Source organism: Trichoplusia ni, chromosome 5 (assembly GCF_003590095.1).
Source record: "Trichoplusia ni isolate ovarian cell line Hi5 chromosome 5, tn1, whole genome shotgun sequence".
Taxonomy (NCBI): Eukaryota; Metazoa; Arthropoda; class Insecta; order Lepidoptera; family Noctuidae; genus Trichoplusia; species Trichoplusia ni.
The window spans coordinates 6,387,494-6,409,906 of NC_039482.1; the positions used below are offsets into that span (position 1 = coordinate 6,387,494).

The window sequence follows — 22,413 nt, forward strand, 5'->3', positions numbered from 1 at the left end:
AGCTGCTTATACAAAGTATTTTTGATCAAACGATAACTTTTTGTTTCATAGGTTTTGAAACAAGTTATTATCGAAAATATGTTTGAAAGAATGTCAAAACGGATTAAGTTATTAGCTGCTGCATTTTTAAATATTATTTTGTTAGTTTTTAGTTTTAAATATTTATTTAATCTACGAAATATGTTAAAACATATTTTATAAAATAAGTATGCATCAGAGCATGTTACGCGTATGATTATTATGCAATTTCCAGAGCTTCATTGTTAATTTTTAATCAATTCATTTAACAGTTGAAAATATCATGATCAAAATCAATCAACAATCAGAAAAATACATACCATTTATAAACATGAAATCCCAGAATAAAGAAACACCAATTACTACCTAAATTTAAAATTTAAAACGATTTTCATAGCTCCCTGACTAGACAATAAGCAGAACGCATTCCTAACATCATTATTTACAGAAAAAAAAATAAATAAATCTCTACTAAATTATCATTGACAGATTTCCGTTACATAAATAGGTCCAATAAGGTATATATGTAATTATAATTAAATGAATTAATTATAATAATTATATTAACAAACACCTTGCTCTTAATATATAGATTATTTATAATTAAGGTTAAGATGCAGGTCTGTACGTCATCACGAATTAACTGCTTGTTTTTGTATTAAGAATGTTTTGTTTTTAAATGCAGGGATGTGTAAGCATTGGTACATAGATTTAGATTAGATTAGATTAGAATATTCTTTATTGTACACCATGGAATTACAGCAGTGATTCTTAATACATACAGTGTTAGGGTACAATGGCGGAAACATAATTGTACATCCAATTGTGCTTCACATTAATTTAAAAAAAATGTTTAATGTGATCTCATATTTGCTATAGTTTGAATTGGAAAACACTATTTATAATACAAAATTAGTTGCATAACGTAGTATAATATATGTTGAAAAAGCAAAAAGCAAATAAACAATTATGCCTCCCTAAGTAATTTGATAATTTAATCACTGTCAATAGAAATATAGTGCCTTTTATGAATTATAATTATACACGTGTATATAACACGTGTAATCAAGAAAACCGTGTATGTTGGAGTTATAATTATGGTTACACATCACCGCATTAAATCATTATAGGTAGCGTGGCTACCGATCAATAGTTGCGAATGAAATTGGTCTTGATAAAGATTGCAGCGTCTTAGTCACGTATTTATCGTGAAATTATTGTTAAAAAGGGAAATTATAGTTCTATATTTAAAATTCATGTTGTAAACAAAGCATGTCATGGGGATTCCATTCCACCGATTACGTCGAGTCGGCTTGTCCTATTGACGTTTTCTTTTAAATCCTGATCACCTTGTAGTGTAAGGGTCTTGTAGACTACAGGCGACTACTGTCCGAAAGTACTGCAAGTTCGAAACACAGACAACTATTTGTGCACTACCCACATGTTACATCAGTTCACGAGATCTGATTACTTTATGCATTAACTCTGAGCACAGATTTCACCTGCGTATATAACATCCAAATGTTGGAAACCCTCAGAATCAATTTTCTCTCCTATTAACCAACTAGCTGTTCCTAGGTTAGAAGATATAAGTTATGATTTATACCTGCCCTGTTTTTTTCCACATTTTCAATTGTATCTTCGCTCCTATTAGTCGCAGCGTGATGGTATATAGCCTAAAACCTTCCTCGATGAATGGAAATCAACACAAAAAGGGTTTTTCAATTTGAACCAGTAGTTCCTGAGATTAGCGCGTACAAGCAAACAAACTCTTTAGCTTTATATATTAGTTTAGATTTAGAATCTACAAAACCATTATCAAGACCAAATAAAGCCACGGATACAATTTATCAGCACGTAATGAACATATAACCGTCTTATATAATATATAGTAGGTAGGTACATGGCCTATGTTTAACTGTGGTACAATAATATACATGTATTAGTTATGTAGCTATGTGCGGGGGTAGTAGTGGCCGGTGCGCGCCGGCAGCGGCGGGGGCGTGTCCTAGGATAAGAAACAAGTATTTTAGTATATGATAAATGTATAGAAATTGCAACAAAGGTTGAAGATAAACTCAACAAATGTGGATTTATTTTGATAGTTATTTAAAGATATCGTCGTGGATTTGATTCCCACTCAGGACAAATGTTTGTGGGATGAAAAAAAAATGATTTAATATTTCTGTAAATTATATTATGTAGTACTCATAATATAAGCATTGCTTATTTTGAGACTAGATGGCGTTGGGTGAAATTAGTGTGATATCATTATTGGATTTCATTAACTTGTCAGTAGAATGTGGATAAAAATGCTCTTATTACGCAGTCAGTACTGAGAATATTAAATTTGTGTATCTAACTTACTTATTGATCCAATTTTTTGCTAAATGTTACAGAATGCAAACTGAAATTTATAGTCAGATTTCGGCATCTTTAATCCAGTACTATGTTATGAATACACACAATGACATCTTACATCTACAAAATAATGATCAACAACTAAATACAGTAAAAATAAAAAAGGCTTTAAAACAAACCTCAAGCAAGATTACGATCGCATTTCAACACTGGGTGTGATGTTCTGAAATAAAACATACTAAATGCAACACAACAAAATAAATAAAAAAAGCACAAGCAAATAAATATAAACTTACAACTACTTTAGCTTAATAATTACTTTATTGGAGCCAATATTTGACAATAATTATAACAAACCATGTTTGTAAATGAAATCAAATTAAAAGTAAAGCAAAACAAAAAAATCTATTAAACTATAAAAAAACAACTGCTAAGAAATGAACAATTCTACTAAACTAAAACCTCTTTAAAACTAAAATCTAATTTAGTTTAACTTTTTATATTTTCAGTCGGTATAATATTCAAGTACTTGGCACATAACCAAATTAATGGCGACATTTACCGTGGTGTAAATCATCTCAATGTAAACTGACGCGTATTTATCCGAAACTATTCTGATGATCCTGATGTATACAAATTATAATATTTTCGTACTAACTATATGAAATGAAATGATTTATTCTGTAAGTAGGATATATCATCATTTTTACGTCTTCTTTTTTTTGAGAACGCTGGAGTCGACATTTCCTATCTGACTAGCCTGAGAAGGAATGTCGAAACAAACTCAGTTATATTACATACCTGTACATTGTTGTCGTGTAGGTAGTGGCGAGGAGGTTGCGGCCGCGGCATCGGCTCGTCGCTGTCATCATCCTCCTCGAAGTCTAAAAATGTTATAAATACCATCAGTAATTATAAAACTAACGTTGTAATGTGGTGGAGAATTGTGGGAAATTTCTGGGAAAGGCCTTTAAACAGTAGTGGGTGACAGTAGATTTTTGATACAATTGCCTATGAATTTTATCGTCAATATAATAATAGTAGAATTATTATAGACGTCTCACTATTACAACCATAGCGGTCATTTCAATCTCTTAAAGATTTTGCATACTCAATGTTTTTAATACTTAAGCTCACATGCATAGGCTTAAATACTTGCTTAACAAGCTAATTAACTAGGTTTCAAGCGTTTGCTAGGTGCGTGTTTAATTATTAACCATTTAAAGGTAATGGTTAATGTTAATAACATATCAATAGAATAATAATAATACTGTATAAAGCTAGGCAGCAGGCACATTTCTCATTGCTATAAACATTATTTATTTGCTTGAATAAAGTTATTATACCTGCAATATAGGTGTATGTTATAAGAAATATAATCTTGAAAAATACTTGCAAATATACATTAGTTTCTAGTTTTTGTAAACCTACTAAAGCACTACTTGTTATAAACTATTTTTCAGTTATAACTTAAATTTTGAAAGAACTAAACTAGAATGTTAGTCTTAAGAGCCAGCGTAAGTATCCGATGTTCGACGACTCAACTCCCCAAGCAACTACCGCCACACACACAATTATTAAACCCAAAAAATTTTAAAAACTTGCATCATGTGAATGTTACTTAATTATCAATAAATAACAATAACATGCCGAAAATAATATTTAAAAACAAAAACGTGATGACACAAAAAGGGAGCCAAACGGTGATAGGTCAAAACATTAATAAAAGTGCTAAAAACTAGAAAAAATGAGTTATATTTAATTGTTAAAATCCTTGATTTCTAAACGCCATTAAAATGTTCTAAAAATTTGAGAAAAGGTTTTCAGACATGAGAATTTCTGATTATACTAAATTAGAGAGCCTCCCGTCACCTTTTAAAATAAGTCTCATACAATGCGGAAGCGAGACAGCGCATTACACGACTTAAAGCGGCATCTCTTTTCCACAGTTGCAAAACTCTTACTTTAAGAGGTGATCGAGAGCTTTCTAAAACAGGTATAATCTTCGAAAACACTTACAAAAAAAAATACTTGTGCTAGTATTAATGTGAAATTAAGGCGAAAATAAAAAAGGTATGCGATAATCACCTTTACATGTCGCCTTAATCCCATACAATCGTTAAAGAACTCTCAAAGTCATTAAGGTGCATTTTAGTATGTGGTGATGAGATATCTTACCTCTTTGCTTTCTGGAGTCCCCTTTAACCGTGTCCTCGGTATCGGACCCCTCTGCAAAACATGTATAGTTATCGTCTACAGGAGAAACGGTGCAGGAGTTGTATAGTAGTTATTCTGTTTCAACTATTTGTTGTTCAAACTCGGGTGGACAGTTGCGATTGAGACTTATTACTATTTTATTAAGGGACCAAAACAGGCTTCCTCGTAAAAATTGTATAATTTCCTCTTTTGCTTTTATAATTTAGTCTGACCTTATGATAAATTGAGTAAAGTAGTATAATAATATTTAAGACGATAACCGTGACTCATTCACATTTCACAAATATTGTAATACTTCATGAAATATAATTGATCTTAAAATCAAATATGCCTTTTATCAAGCGATTTTCTTTAAGAAATTTGTCATATTTATAAAATGTCCAAAAAAATATTATAGTGTAATTTTAACTTAGTGCCTCAATGGTGTGGATTGAAAACCGATGCACAGATAGGCGAGTGGTAAATTTTGCCGAATAAAACTAGCATTTGTGTGATCCACGAATAGTCGAATACATGTTTTGAGTCTGGGTGTCTAGTGTAAGTGACTTCAATTTTTGTTGAGCAAAGTTGCGGGAGTATTTTAAAAAATGTCGTAAGTCCATCGCGGCTGTCCAAACCCAAGCTAATATAAAATCGAAGAAACATACGAGCATGCCAAATGCTTCATTACAATTTGATGTCCAAAGTCGAGCTATTAATTAGTTAAATGATTTAAAAATTTATTAGCGGCAATTTCATAATGTCACATTCTTACACCGAAACATAAAGATTCACATAAAAAGATCAATATTATTCGAACATATTTTAAAACGAGATACAAACTTGATTTGATTGTCAGAGAATATTAAACCTCATCTACCTATATTGTTTGCTTCATATTTACATTTAATATTTGTCAAAGAATACAACATTTACATTGAATTTTAAGTAGAACAGTTTTATGTATTCACTCTACATTATTGCTTCACTTTTTAGTCGATTATTGCTCGATTCTTTCGGGATAGGGATGTGACAATACCAAACTGCAATCTGTGGAACCATAGACTAACCAGAGTTAAGTTCCCTGACGAGTGTCGACATGGCGTTGGTGACGGAATCCGCGGCGTAGAGCAGGTCGCTGCGGAGGCTACGGTTGTCTATGCCCACTGATACACAAATCATATGGATTTTCAAAAATAATTACTCAAACTTAGAGGGGGAGGGGGGGGGGAGGGGAAAATAGGATACATTACTATATTAAAGGTGGAAGATTAGGACAGATAAAGGGTTCCACACGTACGCAAGGCACAGTGATATCTGACAGGCTACCGCCAGTGCTTAAAGTAAGATAGTGACAGTTTAAGCGAGACGCAGCTATATCGTTTGTCTGTCTCGCTTCCACACATCACATCAGCCCCACATTAAGAGATGATGGTAGACTTAAAGACTCTCTATTTTGTGAACGAGTGATTTCATGGAATATGAGTCTTAGTACCGTAAATTGAGTATATTGATTATGTAAGACCATCTTGCCTGTACCGTAAACCTGCCAACGAGTGAAGGCTATTGTTGGGAGACAGTTAATAGGGGAGGGGAGGTGGAAACATTCACATCGTCATAAATATCGTTAATAAATAACATTCATCAATTTTTTTTTGTCCTATATGTACATGTTTGTCCTAGCTAACGTTTCACTTAAAAACTTGGCTCCCTTTCTGTTATCCGTAATATAATTGAAACCTTTTAATAGTTCTATCCGTTTACCCTTTTGTTGCTTCATTAGACGATAATTTACTCGAAAGCTTAAGCCTTAAGGCATATTCAGATTTCGCGAGAAATATCGTGCGATAGTAATTAATATATCACTTTAGGTACTATTTGAAACTCACACAATATCTCACGCCACGTCTAAATAAGCCTTTATATTGCTTAAATAATTGCTTTTTCTGTTAGTACATTTTAAGCTTTTGAAAGCACTTACTGCATTATTAATAAGCATAGCTGATGCGAGTTATACATAGCAGATAATTATGTTTTTTATGGGATTTTATTATACTGAACATGGGACCCACTTTTGCATTTCTGTGTTATTAGGATGCATTTTCGTATATTTTGATTGTTTTATTTTTAGTAAATGCCCCGTTATACTCACTTGTCGTGGGTCTTTGATTCTGGTGAAAGTTTCTGCCATCACTTGTCATGCTTTCCATACCTAAAACAGTTATAAAATTTAATAAAGATATAGGTATTTTTGGGTTTATGAAGTCATCATACATACATTATATGTATATTTACATAAAACACACTCAAACTTGGCTGCATATGCAGTTTTTTTTTATGATTGTATTAAATAGTTAATCTATAGACAGTTTTACTGCATAGAAATAATATGTCAACTTATACGAAAAAACTACGAATATACTTTCCTAATTAGTAGAGTCTGAATTACAGAATAGGTAGTAATATAAGAGTTACATACCAAGACTATGTGACATATCGATGCGTTCCCTTTCTCCGAGAGAGGGCGTCTGCGGCGCGCTCCTGACTGTGCCCCGAGGTGGCGGCTCCCTGTAAATCAGGACGATAGGTAACACGTGTGAAAAAAGCCTGAGTTTTAATTTGATGATGGTTGCATTTTTATATTTAATACTAGCTGACCCAGCAAACGTTGTTTTGGCGAATCTTTTTTTTCTAGTTGTATGTACATATTTTTAATGCCACATTATAAAAAAATAAAACAAACAAGTTCGTCCAAAAATTAAAATATTTTTTTTAGTGTGAGCAACTCTTATCATTTAGATGTTGAAAAAATAGATGTTGTTCTATTCTCAGACCTACTGAATACGCATATAAAATTTGGTAAAAATCGATTAAGCCGTTTCGGAGGAGTACGGTAACTATCATCGTGACACGGGAATTTTATATATTAGAAGAAGAAGAAGATGTCTGCTGTAATAGGAAATTTGACGATAAAAATACTATATAGTTCACAAGGAAGATACAGAGATAAAAAAAACTTATTTTAGACTTAATTAAATCTATTAAAATACGAAGTTAAAATGCATCGAAGATGGTGAATTGTATGGAAGTGGAGCTAATAAATACGTCACCAGTGATTAAACACCGTACTGACAAGTGACGTTACAAAAGATTTTATCATTCAATTTTTTAGTTAACGTCTATGTTAAGAAATCATCGTTTCAAAAACAGTTATAATTCATGATGTCTATTACAAAAGTCGTACAAATACCTTTCTGGGGCGCTCGGTTGCGGCTGCGCTCCGGGCAGCGGCGGGCTCTTGGTGGAGCGAGGAGACGAGTTGGGCGTCGACCGGGGCGAGGATTGCTGCGTCTGTTACATACAGACATGATAAATAAGCAGTACATAACAGGTGAAATGAGAAAAACAAAGAATGCATGAGTGTTGTCAGATATCAAGTTGGCTTTATAAAGCTTCTTTAGAACCAGCTGCTGTTTGTTTGGAAAATGAACCACTAAGGCTCCGCTGTTTATTAGGTCGTCTATAACTAGTCTATATCCCATAAACCGTGATAGCTAGGAAGTTGAAATCTTCACAGATGATTTATTCTATGCTCGATGTCATTACTTAAAATATACATCAGTTCAACGATGGCAGTTTGATGAGTGACGATTTTTCTTTAAATATTTATTTCTATTAAAAAAAAACCTGTTTCTACGCGACGCGAAACGACAGGCAGATGACCGTTTTCTACTCGTGTCAACCCTAATGCGTTATACTATTTTCAGGAAGCAATCTGGATACCTTTAGATAATACGTAGTGACATTATTAGCCAATAATAAAAACAAAGAAAGGGCTTGGCTTTTTACTCATAAGGCTACCATTTAAAATTATTGTGTTACGTTACGTCACAATCTTAATACTGTGTATGACGTTACTATTTCATCTGGAATCAACAATTAACAACACATATGTAATGAAACTAATTACATCCAATTGTTCTTTTTATCTTAAAACAAAATTAATCACATTTTCCGGTAAATTTCATACATTTCCTGTCGTATATATATAGAATAACTATGACTGAACGATCAATCGACAAAATGAAGGTTATAATATTAGCCATTTGTCTATCTATTGTCCATTGGGCATCATCTCAGACAAATAATCAGACAAGTGTTGTTGATAAAATACCCAAGTCGCTGTGCAGGGTGGCTGGGTACAGAGACGCGGTCCGTTGTGCGTTAAAACAGGGTGATAATGGTAAGTCATTTAAGTATAACTTTGGATATCAATCAACTTATCTGGTTTAGATTTCGTTAAGAAGTATTTAACTCGCTTAGAGTAATGACAGCCACTAGTCGGCAGAACTACTGACTATATTGCATGTATATTTTAATGACATAGGAAACAATGATTTGGTATATTTCTACTATATTACACTGCATGCACATTGCTTTAGTTACGTTATAAAGCAACAGCAAATCATTAAATCATCCTTCTAGCCTTTTCCCAACTATGTTGGGGTTGGCTTCCATTCTAACCAGATTCAACTAAATACCAATGTTTTACTAGGAGCGACTGCCTATCTGACCTCCTCAACCCAGTGACCTGGGCAACACGATACCCCTTAGTTAGACTGGTTGTCAGACTTTCCAGCTTCTGACTACCTGTAACCACTGTCAAAGATGTATGAATAATAGCTGGGATCGGCACCCACAATTTAACGTGCCTTCTGAAACACGGAGGAACAGCAACTCTCATAATGTGATTGTTAATCATAAAGGTTATCGTTATTTATTAACTTTAAAAAAGCAACAAGAACAATTTAATTGAAATCCTTGTATCGCGGGGTTTTCACAGCAACAAAGTCATATTCGCTTGTCCTACACGAAGATCGAAACCTCAACAACTGATCGACCAATCAAATACAGATATACATATTTCTAATTAAATGTATTGGTTTTTTTTCTTGTGTTTCATAAATTTGTGACTTAATGTATTTTATTTGTCCTCAGGAACAATTCTAAGCGAGCTACTATGTTTGACGGATGCCTTGAAGGACTATTTGAAGTGCACCGAAATCCAATCTTTGCTGACCACGAGATTATCATGTAATTATAATTATTGTATCTCAAGAATAGAATGACAAATATAATGTTAAAGTATGATGGCGGTATGATGGGGGGGGGGGGGCATTTTTGAGCGAGCGAGTCACCGCCTGCCCATTTAATTCCATTTTTATATGTTGAAAGGCAGGTGCTATAGTTTTCCAAAGCTTGTGAAACAAACCATTGGTATTAATAGCCCCACATATTACAATATGCAATAGTTTTGTAGCTATCTTGGGCTGTCCATGTTTGTTCTTTAATAGAGCAGGGGTGGATGGCCCCTGGTAGATACCCCATCATCATTTTAGATTAAAGTTCTTAACAAGGCCTCTACATGTTGGACCTGTGTCCCCATGCAAGCCTTTATAAAGGACCGGGTCTCTTCACATGAAGTGATCCCGTGACTGTAAAGAGATGTTATAGTTATTATGAAGATAAAAGTTTCTTAGTGCAACATAGATAATAAGGCCTATTGAGGTGGTATGTAATGTAATCACTCAGTATCGCCCGACCGTTCAGCGCTTTCTATGCGGGTACCAACTACCCAGTGGCCCGCTTTTTTCCATTTATTTTTTCCATTTTCCATCCTCTATCTTATTTTTGACTCTCGGACTTTATTTGAATTCGATAGTTTTTTTTTCTTACTGATAATATATGTACTACTAAAAACTCGCCATTAATATTGTTTTTTCTAGTGGCCGAAACAACCGACGCTCCTGTGGGTCCCCGTAAAGTTTCGATTTCTCAAATAAGGTGCATCGCGGACAATGTGTTGGATCTCCTTAAATGTAACGTTGATGGACAACTCGTAGACGCTGAACAGTTTAAATGTAAGTTACTTTCTTTGTAATACAATCCTACTAATATTATTAACGCGAAATTTTCTATGTTTATGGATGTATAAATGTTAGATCCTCTTTCACGCAAAAACCACTTAAAGATTAAGACGAAACTTAGTACGCAGATAGCTTAGAACCAGGATTAACACAAAGGATATAGTTTTTATTCCGATTTTATGTTACCACGGGATCATTCCCGACTTTTAAGCCACAGCTAGTATTTAATATAGGAAATGGAAGCTGAAATCGTCGAGAACAAGTAAACAAGCGTGGAGATCAATGCTCATTCCTCTTCTACATGGGGAGACTCATCCTTGTATCAAACAATTAGAAAAACGTTATTTATAATCTTGTAAGCAAGAAATCGAAGTTAATATTGTAGTGATGGTGGACACATTTACTATTTTATTAATTCCTGCCATTACATTTACTTAAATGAGAAGCTTTATCGGATTTTTCTATGTTTCAGGGAACTGGGTATCGTTTTCGAAATGCGTCATAACAAGTTTACCGACTTTCATCATATGTTCAAAATAATTTTAAGTACCTACTTAATTTAGGAGAACTAAACAAACGCATTTTAGATGAAATTGGCATATGTTACATGATAATAATGTTTATTGAAAATGTCATTATTTTGTATGATTTATATGGCATATTTTTTTTTAATAATAAATTCTGGGACAAAACGTTTTTTATTTGTCTCAATTCACACTTTTAAATAACTATAGAGTTCGACCCTACGCCTGAATTACGAAACAAGAATACATCAGACTCGCAAAATGTAATATCCCTTCGACCCGGTCCATGAAATTGACACTTGCAATACTCTACGCGACTCACAATAGTCAAGAAGCTGTGCAGGAAGCGCGAGAGGATGAGAGCACATTGACAGTATATATTACAGTCAACGCAAGGGGATCAGAATACATAAACAATATACATTATTTCAAGCTAACTCTATGACATCGGTCAAACGATCGGAATGAAAGTCTTTTTTATGTGTTTGAAAGTCTGGTGATTGGCTGACAGCATGCTAAGCTATGAAGTCTGATGCGCAGTTTCCTCTTTACATTTGAAGCATTCAGGAACGGTAAGGAGTGGGCGAATTACGGTACTGTCCATTACCGGCTTAGGGTTTAAAAAAGTACTACTGTGTAGCGTAATAGGGTTTTTGAAAAGAAAAAAACCTGTTTAGTCCGACAGGCAGATTTCACAAAAAAATATTGGATAGGTAATCTTTCTTTTACCTTGTAAACAAATAGTGACGGCGATACACTGATTTAAAATCTAGTGTGACGTCACTTACCAGTACACTTTTTACTAGCAAGTGATGCGTTTAGCTGCCACTACGAAACTTTAATTATTTTTATCTTCTCTTTATTTTTATAATGTGATAAAATTAAAAATACATATCCAATATTTTTTGGACGTCTGACGGACTATACAGATTTATATTATTAGACTGAGCGCCTGTTTCACAATCGCTTATTAGCCACTAAGCTGCAGATAAAAACCTGTCAAATAATTTAACGGGAACTTATGTGGCGGAGGTGAAACAGGCTCTTAGTCAAATACACTATTTAAATTAACTATTTTTGATAGTTGATTGACAATTTAATACAATTTGAATCTGGTATTGTTAAGCTGGTACCCTGAGTATCCGAAAGTGTTGCGGTAGTTTTCACAAACATTGAAGTCACATGCACAGAGACACTCGTATCTCGTACCCCTGAGCTGGTACCTTGAGCATCCTCATGAGTCCCTCGAGCTGGTGCATGAGCTGCTTGCGCGACTCCTGCAGCGCGGACAGATGCCCCTCCAGCTCGTCCTTGCGCTGTCGCAGCAGCCGCAGCTCCGACACCAGCGGCGCCGACCCGCCGCCACCCGCACTCGCCTCCGCCTCTTGTTGCCGTCTGGAAATACGTTGTTCATTATGTTCACATATTTAGATGTAATAAGTAAATATCCACTTCTTACGCAGGGCCTTGAAACGTCCTTGCCACTGGTATAATAGATAGTGGAATGGGAAGGCTACGTAAATTTCTATTAGGGTTATTCTTCAAACACAACATCTAAATTCAGACACTTTGAGTGATGGCTGGAACTTTTAGTGATGGAAAATACTTTGAGTGATGGCTTCTACAAAAACCTTGGTCCGACCTTGGATAGCCAGGATTGTAGCCTGTACGGAAACCATCATTTCCCAATTTTTACATTTCAATGTGAGCTACTAATTTTCAATTTACTAAGGCCATTAACTCAAGTCTACACCAAGTCGAACATACACTTCGCACTTGATAAATAGAACATACTAAAAATTTACAATTTTAGGCTCTAGACAGACGGACAGCATTTTAAATTTTGATAGAAATTATCGTGAGAATGATTCATTATTAAATGACGTAACGATTTACAGATATTGCAGACGTCTTCTGGGAACTGCGGGCGAAGTTCGTAAGCGTCCGGCGGAGGCTCAACACACTCCTGCGTACTTGCTATACGTACAAGGAGTCACTGACAAGATAGGTCGCTTGTTACGCCGAAGATATAGCATTAAGACGATCTATCGACCGCCAGGACAACTGCGACAGATGATCCGCACTCCCAAGGACAAGGATCCTTTAGGCGTTCCAGGAGTATAAAAAATACCGTGCGACTGCGGCCTGAGCTACATTGGGGAAACCCGGCGCAATGTAGCTGGTTGCTACATAGCGCCGGGTTTGGCGAACTCATACGCAGCGAGAGTATGGAATGAAGAGTATGGACACCGACAAGTCGACAGTGGCAGAACATGTCTGTAATGCGGGGACGGCTGCATAAGATTCGACAAAGCCTCCGTACTAGCGTGGGAGAAATACTTCGTGCCGCGGAAAGTACGGGAGGCTATTGAAATCAGCCGACACCCGAATTTTAACAGAGATTATGGATGGACACTGCCACCCACGTGGAAACCAGCACTGAATGCTGCGTCATTTCAAACGACGCAGCGTCTGGAGAGCGACGCGGTCAGCACGGTATGACCGCGCTCAGCCAGTACGGGAGCACGGATGATGACGATGACGACGGCGGCCCCCCCACCCGCGACACCGGCGTCGCCGACCCCTCCGCCGCTCACGGCGCGAGCGCGGCGCTACGCAGCGAGATGCGAGGCCGCTGACGTCAGTTCGACTCGCGATCCCGCCGCGTCTGCTCATGAGTAAGGACTCCGGTTGGGTCCGAAACCAGTCCGGCTACCCCGATAAATACGCGTGAGCAAAACCGTTACATCATTTAATAAAACATTTTAAAGGCCATCCAACCGCAAACCGCAATTCAAGTGCAGTTTGAATCTAGTTGACACGACTTCATGAAAACCAAACTTGTAGTCCGATCGCACGCCGACTGCAATTAAAAATCTTTAGCAAGCACTATGAACGATTATAACATACGTTACAATACTCACCTAAGTCTAGCTATTTCCCTCATAATCTCTCTATTCTTGGCTTCCAGTTGTGAGATCAGTTCTCGCTGTTGTCTCGCCGCGTCCACCTCGGACCCCTCGCTTGACGAACGACCCTGACACACGGACAAACATAATTATTAACACCGTACATGCATTTTGTAACGTGTATAATATTGTATTATATTTGAAACTTACCAATTCAGGAGTGAGGGATGCTGAGCGGCCGGCTCGTGGCTGTGTACAACAGATAATAAAATTAGTGACTATCTTTAAACCTAGCCGTCCTTCTCTCCATATTCTAATTTGATTATGATAATAATTCTCAATTCCTCTTTATGCTTAACTAGCTGTTGCCCGCGACTTCGTCCGCGTGGTTAGAAGATAAAAGTTAAGAATTTTTGAACGGAAGACCTCGAAATGAATAATTTTTCCTGTTTTTCCACATTTTCCATTGTATGGTCGCTCCTATTAGTCGCAGCGTGATGGTATATAACTTAAAACCTTCCTCGATGAATGGTCTATTTAACACAAAAATATTTTTTCAGTTTGAACCAGTAGTTCTAGAGATTAGCGCGTTCAAACAAACAAACGTACATAACTCTTCAGCTTTATATAGTAGATATAAGAGAGTTATTTCATAACCTTTACTAGGAGTACCGATTTAGTGTAAAATATTCAAAGGGGTTTTGTAAACAACTGGGTTTTCAATTCGACTCTATTCTTAATAAGTGAGTTATCCCATAACGTTTACTAGGAGTAACGATTTAGTTTATACTTGAAAGCTGGTGCTGACTAGGTAGATAAGTAATATCTACCAATGCACAACAATTTATTAAATTGCAAAGGGAAACTTATTCACGTTTTAGCATTTATGGGTGTCTTTGTGCACGTAAATCGTATATTTGTAAAACCCCCGCGACACAAGGATTGATAAGGAATTCAATCCTTGCAATTTAATAAATGCGGGAGTCGTTCTTTTTTTAATGATAGTTATTGAGTAGTATTCACCATGGTCCTGTTCTCGTGTGCGAGTCTTGCCGCGTACCGCGCTATGAGGCGATGCTCGTCGTCCACTCCGCGCGAGAGGTGCTCTGCTATACCTACGATATTTATAAATATTGTTACCTACTATTTATAGCTTTCAAAAGCAGGGGATAAACTGAGTTTTACGCAGAAGGGGATTTACCGGATTCGGTTTAAACAAGCTAGATGTAGAAAATCTTAAAATGATAATTATACGAGGGCACGTATGGTCGAGTTGTTTAGGTATACACCAAGCTTTCTTTGAGCGACGACCCGTTGGTTCGATCTCCGCGTAAGACAAGCATTTGTATGATCCACGAATCCACGAATGCTTGTCCCGAGTCTGGGTGTCTTTGTGCATATGACGTAAATGTTTGCGAAAGTTCGAACTATACATTAGTTCGGGAGTCGTTTAAAAACAGACTATACTCAGAAATCGTTTATATGAGATTTACTTATAACTTAATTTTAAACAGAGTTTTGTATAAGTTATAATCAGTATACTGACTGCGATGCGTTGAGCGTGAAGACCTTGAGTCCAGAGAGCCGGTGTTGACGTAGCCGCCGACATACTCGGGGAAACCGTTGTGTGCTGGCACCGGCGAAGGCGGACTAAACGTGAGAACAAATTGTATTAATATTGATTCAACAGTTTTAGAGATTACTTATACACCAACGTTCGCCTTTATAGTATGAGAATGTTTAGTAATACAACAGTTTGGGTTAGTTACATGAACTATGGACATTCACATGTCGATGGAATCGACATGGGGTTGGAAAGAGTTACGCTGAGACCTTCAGCACCGTGTATGCGTTATAGTGCAAAATATACATGTAAAAAGGATCCGAATACTGAAAGAAATATTTCAGTTTATATGGTTGATTCATACTTAAATTATACAACAATTTCTTCACGCATAATAATCGGCTTTGCACAACTAGTTTCAGAAACTAATCGAACAACTAATCGATAACTAGTCGGGCAATCCCGATAAATACGCGTGAGTAAACCATTGTATCATAGAGATACGCTTCTAGGGAGGTTAGTGAGTAGTTACTCACAGGATATGATGATGCAAAAACATTTTACTTTGATTGATCTTTACATTCTTTGTATAAGCCATGTATCTAGCAAAGACAAAGATATATTGTCAAAATAACATTCTACAACTTTCATAAAGGCCATCTATCGGATAAACCCGATACAGTAAACCATTGTATCATTAGAGTATGATTCTAGAAGTAGTAACTCACACGATATGACTAAGGTTGAGCGTCCTCTCCGGCTGGTCGGGGTAGCGCGGCAGCTGCGGCCGCGCGCGCTCCGGCACGCAGCGGAACGACTTGCGGAGGGTCGCGCCTATCTGCTTCGACGGAGATTTCTGGACACATGTATGTGAGGATTAGAATGTGATAACGGTTATTTCATTTTAGAGATTTTAGGCATATTAAAATACCTAATAGTGTAAGTGGAAAAATAACTGAACTTTAATTAAGTATGGCAATGATAATCCAGATATCTATCTAAGATATATCTAAAACCTTATCTAAGATCTTTTTGAAATACTCGTGTTAAGGTCTGTATCGCTTTAATTTGATACTATTAGAAAAACTAGGGTGAATGTCGCCTCACAAGCATCTTGTTTATTTTTTTAACGTCATTATATATGAACTCTTCAGCTGCTTAGACGAATTTAACGATACCTCAATCATATCAATCCGTTCAGCGGTTCAGGATAAATGACATGACAAAGAATATTACACACCCACATATGAGTTAAGCACAAAAAACATAACCCTTTCATGCAGACGGGTAAAAATTAAAAACCTCAAGCTCCTATCTAAACGCAACTGTCACTTCTACTGAGTAAGTTGCCGAGGTCAATGACAGAGAGTTCAAAGATTTCTATTGTACCGTGTCACTGTCAAAGTAAATTACTGAGGTCATTGACCGAGAGTTCAAAAATTTCCATTGTACCGTTTAATTTTCTCCTACACATAATTTATGTTTCATTTCACATGTCAGTACTCACATAAGCAGCGTACTCCTTGACCTCGTGGTCGTTGGTGTGCGTGTTGGACACGCGGCCGCGCCAGAAGCAGTCCTGGCAGAGCGTGTAGTTGGCGCAGCGCGTGCAGCGGTAGCGGAACCCTGTCAGCGACCCGCGGCGGCACGCGCTGCAGCCCAGCGGGTGGACCACTGACACGACACACGCAATCATAACCACAGGAAAATATAAATATAGGTGTATATAGGACAGTTGAGAGTTCGAGGTATGAGCTCCCGCTATGGACTACAGAAGCTGGTGAAAAACTATCTTCGATTACGGACGGCTATGCAATAGTTCTCCATACGGCACCTTCGTAGTTTATCTACTCGTGATAGGCAACTATGAATCGCGAGACACAGCGTCTGTGCTATTATTAACAGATAGTTTCCAAGTTCTTACTGGTGCTATTTAGGGTGCATAGTAACATCCCCAATCATAAGAAGTATATTTCGTTTGATTGATCATAAAAGTTACAAGTTACAGCAGTCTGGCTGCTGCCAGCTAGACCTCTGATGGTTCAACTATAAATTAATATTTGAAACTATCGCATAATCTAATATCTATGTTAGCGTACCGTTCTCGACGCTAGCCAGTCGATGCAGCAGTGGCAGCCACACGAGACACGGCGGCCCGGGGTCTGACATCAGCGTGTCCAGGAAGTCATTCACTGTGATCTTGCCGTTCTGGACACAAAACATTTAGGATGGAACACACTGGGTAATATCAGAAGCCTGGGTTGCATCAGGACTTAGGGCTTACCACCAACTGTTAGGCGGACTGTTGCAAGTAAGCCACCTGGGGCCTCCTGTCTGCTTTGTACCCACAATACCCTCTTTACGTAAGTTCGTCAATAAAATGTATTTTCAAAAACATTTAAAGTAGACTGCAAGCATCTAAGACATCACATCATCACATTACATTTCGTTACAACAACTGACGTGAATTAGACTCAAAAATAGCTTTAGGGATCATCAGTTTATTAGTAGTGTCGTTTGTCTTGTCGAGCGGCGAGAAAGCTCTTTATTAACTCACTCATTTTTTAACATTGTTCGTATTTCTCACCTGATTAAATATAGTGAGTGCGAGGGCATCGGTATAGTTGAAGGACGGCGACTCGTACACAGCTGCCGGTAGCGCGAGCACTTCTCTTAGGTAATCTGACAACCTCTTCATCAGTAAATGACCGTTGCCGTCCGATAATTGGGAAAATATATCTAGAAGAAAGAGGAAAATAAAAATAAAAATTAATGGTTAGTTATGTTTGTTTATTTGAACAAATCAGAGGCAAAACCAATTGGGTCTTTTATAATGATGTTGAGAGAGAAATCTTAAATCAAAGTGTATATGTAAACCTTGAGATTATCCTGTTATTATTATCATGACTCATTGAGCCAAAAATAAAAATACAAATACAAATAGTCTTCAATTTCATAATTTATACTTGCAATTTTACTTATCATAGTACATACTTCACAACAGAATATTCATCAGTGACAGCTAACAATACGCATAACATTACAAATGCAGCCATCAACAAAAAACTACCCATTAAGTCATCTGAAACGACGTTTGTAACGTAAAAACATTACAAAGGAGAAAGTCCATGCATTTGTATGTTTGTTACTACTGCATGCAATCTCTGACCATTTATGATAAAAATTAAAAAGAGGTAACTGACAGCTTGGATTAACATTAGGCTATTTTTGCAGTGACGAGCAAAAAAATGCCTTTATGTTAATCTAGGGTTGTGGCTAACTGCATACTGATGTCATGTAACATTGACTGGGCGACATTCACAGTAAATTATAACAGGGCTCCAATTCTGCTATTTACAATGGCCGATGAATTAATGAAAATGGGCTCAAAACGACACTGTTCGCATTTTTTCCTACACTAAAATAAAAAACTTAGAATGGGACGGTACACTCAAGGTCAATACAATTAACTTCCAATTATTGTATTTTCATAATGCTCAAGAGAATATGATTAATTTCAACCCTGACAATATGGCAAACCACAGCATTTGAGATAGAAGTGTTAATTTAATAAATATAATATTCATAGAATTAATATATGCATGCTAATTTGTGATCTAGGATCTTATGACATAATACAGTGTTGTTATTATTAGTCAAGATACTCAATGACTGCACAATGACTGCACACATGAATCACAAGGCATTCCGCCTTGAAGCTGTTTAGAAATATTGGTATTTTTCTTTTAATATAAATAATTTTGTTTTAGTAACAACTCCCGCGTTAAGAAATTTAATATGAGTGTCGCGGGGGATTTCACAAACAATTAAGTCACATGCACAAAGACATCGAGATACAGGACAAGCATTGGAGGATCACACAAATACTAGTCCTATATAGGGATCGAAGTTGCGACACGTTGCGCTTAGTGGGTTTGACGAGGAAAACATAATCTATACTAATATATAGCTGAAGAGTTTGTTTGAACGTGCTAATCTCAGGAACTACTGGTTCAAATTAAAAAAAAATCTTTTTGTGTTGAATAGACCATGCATCTAGGTAGGTTTTAGGCTATTTTTTTTTACGCTGCGACTAATAGGAGCGAAGATACAATGGAAAATATGGAAAAGAAAAGTTAAAATTATTCATCTTCGAGGGCTTCCATTAAAAAAATCCTAACTTATATCTTCTAACCACGAGGACGAAGTCGCGGGCAACAGCTAGTTTTTAAATAAAAAAGGAATGAAATATACTCACATCTCAGTTTGTCCATTAATTTGCCAGCACACATAGTGGCCAATGCTACTTTGATTGAAAACACTCTTATTTTACCAACATTTTCTCTGTAACAATATTAAATTGACAATTAAAATCAATCAATCAAATATGAAAATGGATTTGAAAGTCAACCTAAATAAATCTTTTTTAAATGACACCAATCTTTTCGTCATTAAAAAGTCCAGTTTTTGTGATTTTCCTATAGTCTTTTTAGTGGGAGAACAGAATAAAGTCTCCTTATAAAATTTCAATATCACTTGAATTAATTATATCTATCTAATAGAACATTGTATTGTTATCTTAATATTCATAACACATGCTCAATTAAAACACAATAGGATAAACAATAAACAAACACATTGACATTGAACAAAGGCAATGTTTATTTATTCAAGTATGTCAACTGGCTAGTAGTTCCATACTCTATGTTCAAATTATTTTATCTACATGTTAAGATAATAAGATCACTTCTTAAGAACATAAAAAATCAATTTAATGGCAACTAAAGTAATAATACAACAAATATAGAACCATCGACATATGAATAACCAAATACAAAATTCTGGTTCTCAAATGGGAAAAATGAATAAAATCTTTTAAAAATCAATCAAGCAATCTCTATCTGATCATTAACACTCACCCTGTACTATAAGCAGACAGCAACCAATTCAATAGTAACGCTGAACAAGCTTCAACAGACACTTGGTGAGCGGGCGGCAGTCTTTTGTTCAGGTTGTGGTATAACGATGAGACGAGGGTCTCCAATCTTGTGACGTTAACACATGCAGTAGGCTCCAGTGTGTTTAGAGCATTCTCACGGAATGCTTCTATTACATTCCATATGTCTATCACATGTACTGAAATTGAAGGGTTTTATAATTGTTATGTAAAAGAAGAAAGTTTTGAATATGAATACTAGAATTACTACTATACTATACTATGATTGTGGTATGAAATAATATATTCTGTACATATTTTATTTATATCATGAATATACATAACTTGGCTGGGGCAGGACTTATTATTAATTTAGGACTTCATGAAAGAAACATAAAAAAAATACAAATTTAAATCTAGAATACTTAATTTAGAAAACAACATACATCAGATCATTAGTAGAGCATGAACAGTGAAGAGGATCAATTTAAAAATATGTGAAGGCAATAAAACTCAATTTAAACCAATAAAAAAGGCATAAAGTTGTTTTGCTCTAGTTACTAAAATACACAACATATTTAAAGATAGACTAACTGTCTTAAATGAAAAATGAATCTATTTTAAATAGATCTCAAGAAAAGAGTCTTTATTACTAAAAATACACATATTTAAGTCAATACTTTACTCACAGTTGCACTTCTTTTGAACATAGCGGAGCTTGCAAGCAGTTCTGTATGATGCAAATCTGATGAGGTCGAAGTTCTGCTCCCTCATCTCTTGGAGCAGCTGGGAGCGAGGGTCTGCAGACGAACTTCCCACGCTGGGGACTCCCACGCCCCTCACATCCCCAACGCTGGGCACTACGCCCACACTATCGCGTTCGAGCGACATTTCTACAACTACACCAATAAAAACTGATTACTGACTGATCGTTTGTAATTTAAATGTTATCAATGACATTCAAATGAAATCGAAAGTGGTTTGGGCTACATAAAAAATATAAACAAGAGCCCGCAGCCGCAGATTTTTAAAACAATTTTTATCACCATGTTATAAAAAATGAAGCATTATAAGCACTCTTTACCTTTTATTAACGATTATCTCATAACTTTGTTGACATAACTATAATATATTCACGGCAAACTGTAGATTATTTCCGTAGTTATATCGATTCTAAGATATTATTACTGGGTGCTTGTTATTTATTTCAAGATTTAAATGTAAACAGCGACGTTAATCGGAACTCCGGTACAGGTGTATATTTCTTCAGTATGTTATAATTAATATACTGTCATTTCTCTTATTAAATATTTTTTTTAAGTCACTTTTGTAAGCCAATAAATTACGGAATATCGAAATCAACATGACAAGCCTGCCATTAAAAGTACGTTTCAGAATGCCTGACATTTTTCACTCCAGCACTTTGAATTTTTCAGGTCAATAATATAAATTATATCATCAATTAAAAAACCTTATTCAAAAAAGTTTATTAGTTTAATTTAATATACTTCACATAGTTTTATATATTTTACCCAATAACTATGTGTTAATTTGTGTCGAAATATTTGAACTGCATGAAACGGAACTGCGTAGTAACCGTAGACTATATCGGAATATCGTTCATAGACAAGAAAAAAGGATTACCAATTTGATATCACATTAAATCTGAAGAAAATATTGTACTATTTATTATTCAATTAATATTATTTTTAGCTCAGGGTCCATAGTCGGACAGGAATTTATTTTTCTAGCAATGGATACTTTGCAAAATATGGTGTCCATTCTCTATATCTTAGAATAAAAAATATCAGAGATTTACTATCTTTCTAATGAAAAGCATATGAGAGAAAAACAAATGAATGTTTTGCAATGTGAAAGAATTAATTATCAGGTCAACAACCAAACGTAAGGTAAAAAAAAATGTATCAATCGTAGGTATTATGTACTAACTTTTTTGTCTTAAATAAATAGATCTTAA

The 22,413-nt window shown here is 35.8% G+C and overlaps 1 protein-coding gene across 4 annotated transcripts; it reads right to left on the reverse strand.

Annotated features, from left to right (window-relative positions):
• Positions 1 to 1,757: 1,757 nt before the first annotated feature.
• On the reverse strand, positions 1,758 to 21,872 carry LOC113494220 (dystrobrevin beta-like). 4 transcript variants are annotated; one of them, XM_026872451.1, is made up of 21 exons: positions 21,520 to 21,872; positions 21,125 to 21,334; positions 20,419 to 20,635; positions 19,758 to 19,843; positions 18,087 to 18,238; positions 17,599 to 17,707; positions 17,007 to 17,173; positions 16,228 to 16,355; positions 15,482 to 15,585; positions 14,959 to 15,050; positions 14,146 to 14,184; positions 13,951 to 14,063; positions 12,250 to 12,421; positions 7,826 to 7,926; positions 7,055 to 7,143; positions 6,728 to 6,787; positions 5,646 to 5,741; positions 4,558 to 4,608; positions 3,181 to 3,263; positions 2,559 to 2,602; positions 1,759 to 2,026 (listed from the first exon to the last, which is right to left on the reverse strand). In XM_026872451.1, exons 2-20 carry the CDS (start codon positions 21,324 to 21,326, stop codon positions 2,570 to 2,572), a joined length of 2,094 nt encoding a protein of 697 aa, XP_026728252.1. In that variant the 5' UTR covers positions 21,327 to 21,334; positions 21,520 to 21,872; the 3' UTR covers positions 1,759 to 2,026; positions 2,559 to 2,569. The 4 variants fall into 4 exon arrangements, with proteins under 4 accessions (XP_026728255.1, XP_026728252.1, XP_026728253.1 ...); XM_026872454.1 differs by lacking the exon at positions 2,559 to 2,602 and having other exon boundaries at positions 1,758 to 2,026; XM_026872452.1 differs by lacking the exon at positions 5,646 to 5,741.
• Between the last annotated feature and the right edge of the window lie 541 nt (positions 21,873 to 22,413).